At 35.7% G+C, this 8,559-nt stretch overlaps 1 protein-coding gene across 1 annotated transcript; it reads right to left on the minus strand.

Annotated features, from left to right (window-relative positions):
• Positions 1-384: 384 nt before the first annotated feature.
• Positions 385-2,776, minus strand: LOC21389198 (transcription factor bHLH3). Its single transcript, XM_010101767.2, has 2 exons — positions 2,595-2,776; positions 385-2,470 (listed from the first exon to the last, which is right to left on the minus strand). Exon 2 carries the CDS (start codon positions 2,087-2,089, stop codon positions 584-586), a length of 1,506 nt encoding a protein of 501 aa, XP_010100069.1. The 5' UTR covers positions 2,090-2,470; positions 2,595-2,776; the 3' UTR covers positions 385-583.
• Between the last annotated feature and the right edge of the window lie 5,783 nt (positions 2,777-8,559).

The following is an 8,559-nucleotide window of genomic DNA, read 5'->3' on the forward strand; positions in this document are numbered from 1 at the left end:
TTTGTTACAGTAAAAAGTTCTCACATAAAATCACATCTCAACTTGAATTAAAAACTCGAATCAGCGAACTAAACGGGTCTTAAAATTGCTTGCGGTAATAGTATTTTATGTACTTTGGAAACGATGTTCTGAACTAAGGTTTCCAACGGGTTAGTGTTTTCATCGGATTAGTCAATCTTTGGCTTTCAGAATCCATTATTAGATGATATAAAAAATTATTTTTCCGATCATAACAGAGAACAGAGGGACACTGTTATCGGATACTGTTATTTTTTATCCTTTTTCTTTTTATTTTATGTATAGTCACTTCATATATGTATGTACAGGCAAGAAAATAAAATGTAATCAAGAAATAGATTGTTAACCTTGAATTCACATTTTGCCTACCGAACTGGTGTTCTGTCAATGTTGCTAAGAAGGGCAGAATCAACAAGTTCAAATTTCCAAACTAAACTCTGCGCTAGAGAAATAAAAGGAAGAGATGGAAAACTAGATCAGTTTCTTTCAACACTGGAGAAAACTATTACATCACGTTTATGTTGGTTAACGATACATTATCATCACAAACATGTTTACATTGTGATTATTTTGAAATAGCAGCCAGCAGCTTCTCCTTTAACTGTTTGGCTTCACCGGCTTGAGTTTTAATGGAGAATGTATGAACAATCTTGTCGTTATCGACTGTGGAAACGTCGGATTCTTGGGCTAGGATTTCATGTTCCCTGAACGTTTTGACGACGCTGGAAATCGGGTGAGAATCCAGTGGGCAGCTCATCCTCACCACTGCATCTTCTTGCCTTGGTTGGAAATCAATCTCTGGCATCGAGAACTGCTGCGGATTGTTCACCATCTGTTTTTCAGTCTCCATGACCCTGATCTTCGTCTGAAGATCAGTGATATAAGTAATGGCATCACCAAGTAGAGAAGCTTTATCCATCTTTGAGATATTAGGAACCACGGCTCTAAGCGCATAGAAACGCTGGTTAAGTTTCTCACGCCTCTGTCGCTCTGCTTCCACATGATTCAATGGTTCTTCCCTTCCATTTGCCGGTTTTCTCCCTCTTTTTCTTGGCTTCCGCTCATCAAGCTGAGGCAATGCGTCGTCCTTAGGTAGCTCCACACCTGAAACTCTAGTTTGGGCATTGAAACCCCTAACAATCATCGGGTTCAGTTGTGGGAATAGTTTTATCTCATTCGACTCAGTTCGAGACCCATTAGAAGGACCTATTGCTTGCAAGTCATAGGATTCTGAAGCAAAAACTGAATCATCTTCCACCTTTGGAGAAAAGTTAATGTTGACGGATTGAGATTTTGAACCCCCAAGACTTAGTTCGTGCCCAAAGATCTTTGGGAATGCCTTTGTTGTCTGTGAGGAACTAGAACCCACAACCCCAAATGTACAATTGACCATATCCACAATACTTTGTTCTTCTGGTGTAGCCTTGATGGTACCAAGCTCCACAACTCCGGAATTCACAGGCACAAACAACACAGTTTGTAATCCAACCACTCTTGCTAAAAAGGATCTTGATTGGTAATGGTGTGAGCAACTAGACACATCCGAAGCCCAAATTGCTTTACCAGACTTGTATGACTCCACAGGACCGCAAGGCGAATCGAGTTGGAATGTGTAATACATGGAAGTCAGGTAAAACATCTCCAAATCCGACACCCCATCCAGTTTCTTTGGGAAATTATCCTCATCCGACCTGCCAAAACACGCATGGAGTTTCTCAAGCACCCGTTTCTTCACCGCTTCCTTCTCAACACCCTCAAAGTTACCGTCCTCCCTAGATATCTTATCCGCAGATCCACCATCCTTGGGATTCCTGCAGTGTCCATCGCCCCAAATCAGGGCCGATCCACCGGATTTTGAGCTTACAACCTGCCAGAAGATGGCATAGTTCCAATTGGAAGCTTCAACCAGTTTGCACAACCCCTGCTGACCTCCCAAATCACCAGCCGGCGTAATGAAATTCGACAAAACATTGTCAGAAGCCAATGAGATCAAGAACTGGCATGCTTCACTACCCAGTACTGATTCCACCATGACCTTATCTTCTACACTCACCCAAAATTTTTCACTCATCCTTATCCTTCCAAAACTTTCTCACTGAATCTCAGAATTCTCTAACTAAATCACCCAAAAAAAGAAAAAGCTTGTACAACCTCTCAATTCTAATACTACAAATAATCCAAGAAATTTCAGAAATTTGAATATGCCCTTCAAAGAAATTGTAATTCAGATATTCCTGACACCAAAGAAATCCATAACTACAGATTTAGATCTTCGAGAACAGCTCTCAAACAAAACAATATTCAACCTTCTTCTACAACTCAAATATCCAATAATTCACTAAAATCACCATCAAACGCAACAAAGTCCCAAACTTTAGAATTTCCCATTTATCAAATCATCAAAAGGATCTCCATACTACAATACCCAGTTTCTCCATAAAGCTCATAAGGTCTACATCGACAAAAAAAAAAAAAGAGTTTATTCATACTCCAAAATCCTCCAGAAAAAGAAAGAACTAGTGAAGTAAACCAAAAAAAATAAAAAAAAATAAAAGGAGAAGTGTGTATTTAATTACCTGAAACGACAGCGGGTATTTGATCGACTCTTAAGCTTCGAAAACGGATTTCCTAGGATTTCAGCGGGCTAGAACTAAACATACCCAAGAAGGAATTTCGCTTCGGATTTTAGATTAGATCTGGATGCCAAAGCCATGCTTTATTATTGTTTTTATTTTATTACTTTCAAGATGGGACTCTGTCTCTGTTTGGACCACTGGAGGAAAATAAAAATAAATACAATATTTTTATCCCTATAAACAAATGAAAAATAAAGGTACTTTTAGACCGATGGGATAAGCGAAAGGGGAAGAAAAGCAAATTACTTCTTAACCAAAAAAAAAAAAAAAAGAGAGAGAGAGAATGAAGTAAGTAGTAAATGTATAAGAATAAATTGAAATAAATAACTGGTTTTAAAATTATTTAAAATAATAGTAATAAATTAAAAATTTATGTGGTAAAAAATTTTATTAGTTGTAAATAGAAAATTTATGTGGTAAAAAAAATTTTACTCATTGTAAATAAAAATTTACCCAATAAAAATTTTGTTACTACTATTTACTACAAGTATTTTAAAATTTACTATTTTCTTAGTTTAATTTTATAAAGATATTATTTATTACAGTTTTGAAAAAATAAAAATAAAAAAATTTGTTGAAATTACTGTATAAATTTATATTTTCATCTCTTATACTTAATTAATATTTTTTAATTAATTAATACATTTTCACTAATACAGTTATTTAACTATAATGGATTAAATGGATAGTAATGAAGAGGATTACAGTATTCGTCTTTATTAAAATGAATGGGCCTCTTTCCAGGCCCAGGCATAAGGCCCGAGATACTTTTATAGTTTCGCACAGTGAACCTGTCTTCCATCATGTTTGCATTATTTTTCCACTTTGATATGATATTGAGTCATGATTAACTGTAGAAGATTGCCTTTATGATATTTTAATAAGAATCTTTGTGCTTTAATTATTTTCTTTTAACATTTCTTTTTATAATAGATTTCCAAAAATGCAGTGCCAAACTAATACGGCAGTATCAGAGAAGGTCTAAATTTATTTCAAGTTTATAACTAACTTTTGCGAACTACCTTTAAGTTTTTTTTTAATTTAAAAAACACACACACATAACGGTAAACGTTGCTAAAAAATAATAACAACAATAAGACAACTGATACGTCCCAAGTGTATCTGATTAATGGTGGCATAGTGTTCGTGTCAATTTATTTATTAATCTTGTCAGACTACATCAACCCAAACACGATATGTTTATTATACGTGTCAAAAATATCAATCCAAACACGATATATTTATTAATCGTGTTAATCATGTCAACCCGTATAACCCATTTAAGTTAATATATTGAATAAATAACTAATATAATAATGACTCATTTAACACGGTCAAAACAGATTTAATATGTTTATTAGTCAATTTATCTTTTCTTTTAAGAAAAATAAATGAATTTTACCTACAAATATTAAAATTCACATTATTTGTATTTAATGTCATATAAACTTTCATGTTATATCACATATAATTATATTGTAGATGACACATATAATTAATCGTGTCAATTCATGTCACTTCGTGTTATGAGGTCAACACTAACTCAATCTATTTATTAATCGTGTCAACCTGATTATGACCCAAACACATTTATAATAAACCCAAACCTACTAACTTCATGCAGGTTTCGAGTCGATCATGTTGTCGTGTCGCTACCTGAATTGTCAGCCTTATATTCTCATAACTAACAAATCCCCTCATAATAAACGTTTAGGTCTCATTAATATACATTCGTAGTACACTTGGCATGGCCGCGGTGTTGGAAACACAAACAATATTTTCCAGGAAAAGTTGTTGCAATCGGAGGAAGTACTAATGCATGGAAAATTCTTATTATAATCCAAAAAAAAGAATAATGGAAAATTAGAACAAGAAATCCGAAGCTTCTGATTGGTGAGCTATGACGCTTTGCACTTTTACCAGCTATAGCTTGTGTAAATCTGTTGTGCAAAAAGTGGGCAAAGTACTACTGCTGAAATAAATCAACATCCAATTTTCAATAAAACCAAGAAATACATGCGGTTTATATTACATGTGATAAATGAACTTATAAACAAATTTTTTATGGCATTCCTACAATTATTTAATTTACATATCAGTGATATTATATATGATCAGTTATATAAAAAAAACCTACATGTACTAAGATTTTGCTAGTGCCATGATGAGTAACAAGCGGGAGCATGCAGCGCTTAGAAAGGACGAACTATTTCAGCGGTGGCGTGGCGGGCAGTTGCGAGCGCCGGGACAGGGCAAGTAGGTGCTGGGGTTAGGAGCAGAAGGCCGTTCCCTCGGAGTTTTATCGGTCGAATAAAACGTCGTCGCTTGGAGTTGGATTGCACCAAGCATCCGCTTAATCTTCATGTAGTTATCACCATGATGGTGGAAAGGCCTCGCTGCAGCCAAGGGAATAATATCATTGTGATTGGCAGCTAAGAAAATCATGATCAACCAAAGCACCGCAATTTTGGTTGCAATGGTGGCGGTGATGAGACGTTTCTTCATGAAGACGTACGTTTGTATGGAAAAATATGATGATCAAGAATTATTTTCCTTTTTCTCTACAGAAGAGGAAAAAAAACGTTTGGAGATCTTATTATGGGTAAAAGAAGCTAGGAATAGCCTTTATGAATATTTTGACTTAATGGATTATACGTGTGTGTATATATATATATATATATAGAGAGAGAGAGAGACAGAGAGAGATCGGAAAATCATAGGTTGTGTGCGAGAAGAAAAGTGGGGGTTGACAATGTGCACCAACTTCACGTCTTCGCGAAAATTACCTTGAAGATGCCACCTTTCTCATACTGAAATTAATACATGATATACAACGCGCAATATCAATATTTATATATATATATATATATATATATTTGTCGGCGCGCTTAAAGAGAACAACAATAATAATACGTCTCTTTAGTTTGATGTCATTTTCATATCTCCTAGCCGAATCCTTGTGGAATTTAAGTCCCACTTAATGCAAAGCTGGTGAAACTTTTTGTGTCCTCTTGCGAGGAAAATGCAAAGATATCATACATGAAGATTAGGCGCATGGGATGTAGTAGTTTCCATTTAACTTATATAAGTTATTCTCTTTCGTAAATTATTAGGGGGAAAAAAAAGTAAAGTAACAGTACCAATATTATTGTCATTTAATTGCAAATGATATGCGCGCGTGCATTTAAAGCGATTAGGAAAATGTACTTCCTCAGCTCAAAATTGTATTAGAAAATATGGAAGGAAGCAGAGTACAGCTAGAAACCTTTTATCAGAGTGATGAATTTACAACTTTTACTTTTAATTAAGTCAAATATAGGAAATTCTTATTAATTCCAGTATACATATAATTTGTCTTATATATTAGTGTATAACATGAAATAAGGAGTAACAATTTTTTTATGTATAAACAAAAAGTTATAATTAAAAGAATAAAGGACGGCTACAAAACTAAACCACAAAACTGCTAAAAACAGAAAATGAAAAGTAACTTAACGAAACTAAACAAGAAAAAAGAAAAAAAAAATTAGAAATTCAAAGTAGCAGTATGTGAGAAATCATAATTATTTCCATAATTCATACGTGACAGGATTGTATCGGAGATGGAAGGGAGTGGTGGCGGGGGGGCCGTGGCCGGGGGGGGAGCTAGAGGGGAAGAGAGGGGCACTACAACAAAAAAGGCCATTTGCGACGACATTTGTCGTCGCAAATAATAAAATATTTACGACGACATGTCGTCGCAATTACTCCCCGTTTAAAAACATAACCATGTCGTCGCTAATAACCTAAATATCGTCGCTAATAACTTAAATGTCGTCGCAAATAATTTTGGGGCGCAAATTTTAATGGCGCGGAATTTTGCCGCCAAGGTAATCCATTTTTTTGCGACGACATTTTCCCTTTATTTGCAACGACTTTGTCGTCACAAATAATATGAAATTATTTGCGATGACTTTTTATCTTTGTCGTCGCAAATAATCTTTTCAAGATTTCACCAAAAAACTAAACGTGGGAAAAATGATTATTTGCGACGACATTTTTCATTTATTTGCGACGATAAAGTCGTCGTAAATAATTTCATATTATTTGCGACGACATTTTCTCTTCGTCGTCGCAAATAATCTTTTCAAGATTTCACCAAAACCAAGCGCGGGAATTAATGATTATTTGCGACGATATTTTCAAACTTATTTGCGACGACATTGTCGTCGCAAATAAGTCTGATCTAATATACCCTATCTTCTTCCTCTTCATTTTCTCCCCCCACTTTCTATCTCTCTCCTGCTAAGTCTCTCTCTCTCTGCCTCTTCTTCCCCTCGCCGCCACCGGCCCTCTTTTCTCTCTCTTCCCTTCTCTCTTTCTCTCTTCCCTTCTCTCTTTCTCTCTTCCCTTCACTCTCTTTTCTTCCCCTCTTTGGCCGCCCCGCCCCCGCCACTCCTCTCTCCTCTTCTCTCTCTCTCTCTTCCCCCTTCTGTCCCTCTCTTCCCTTATCTCTCTCTTCCCTTGCTCGCCGCCACCACCGCCGGCCAGATTCCACCGCCGCCCCGCCAAATCGCCCGTCGCCGCCTCAGTGTTCGACGTTTACCGGTATGTTTTACACACTCCGGTAACTTTTTTATTGTTTTTATGTGTTTTGTTGAGTTGTTTGTAAAATGTTTGTAAAGTGTTTGTAAAAATGTCTAAATGAAGTTTCTAAACATTTACTATGAGGCTATGTAAATGTTAGTTTATGACGTTAATTTAGAATTATTTTTGAACTAGGTTAATTTATTAATTTACATTATTTGTTAACATAATTAGATTTAATGCCGAGGAATGAAATTTTTTTTTGTATTTAAATATGCGCTCGCGCGGGGGGCATTTTGTAAAAATTAAAAAAAAATTAATTTCGGTTTTTTTAGACTTGTCGTTGCTAAAAAATAAGATTATTTGCGACGACAATTTGAAATGTCGTCGCAAAAAATGATCATATGACGAGAATTTTACAACGACGTATTAGCGACGCCTGTCGTCACAAATACAGAGTGTCGTCGCAAATACATTTGCGACGACACTATGTCGTCGCAAAAAATGTTTTTGCGACCAATTTTTTGCGCCGATAAATTTACGACGACAAGTCGTCACAAAAAACTTTATTTGCGACGACATTCGGGTTTTTGCGACGACAAAATGTCGTCGCAAAAACCCCTTTTGCTTGTAGTGGGTGCGCCGGCAAGGAGAGGGGACAACAGGTACTTGAGGTCTGCAAGCATGCTCTTCTTTTAATTGTAGGAACTGATTATGCACTTTCCTTCCTTAAATTTAGTGCAGTTGTTTTTGGGGTACGTCTTTGGTGAATAATAAACATGCACGCGGAGATAGAATCTCTAATTCATTTATGATCAATTTATGATCGTACAAAATGCTAGAGTTATAAGAATATGGTTTCACATCTTTGTCTACTAGCCAATTACTGTGTACCATTGAGCAATAACATTAAACAAGTACACAAATTCCATTCAATAATCGGATTAATAAATTTAGCTAGCTTTTTCTGGTATCAAAAACCACGCCGCGCCACTAGCATTTTCCGGGAAAAAGCCCATGCAACTCTTTTGTCGAATGTAATATATATATAGTGCAATTTGGGATGTAAATATTGTCGGTTTAGTGTTGAAATTGGTGCAATATATGTCGTCCAGCTTTGTCGTTGTGGCTGTCTTTGCAAGTTCAAAATTAACATGTGTCATACACATTGTGTAATCGATTACGTATATATGGTGAACAATAAAATTGACTAATTGAGATTTTATCGGCGTAACTCAGACAAAAGATTCTCAAATCCACTTAAAAGAATTCTATAAGCGGAAAATCCCCAAATAAGAGAGAAAACACTCAAATTTTGTATTCAATATCAATTATCCAG

The sequence above is a fragment of the Morus notabilis genome, unplaced genomic scaffold (assembly GCF_000414095.1).
Source record: "Morus notabilis unplaced genomic scaffold, ASM41409v2 Scaffold1229, whole genome shotgun sequence".
Classification (NCBI taxonomy): domain Eukaryota; kingdom Viridiplantae; phylum Streptophyta; class Magnoliopsida; order Rosales; family Moraceae; genus Morus; species Morus notabilis.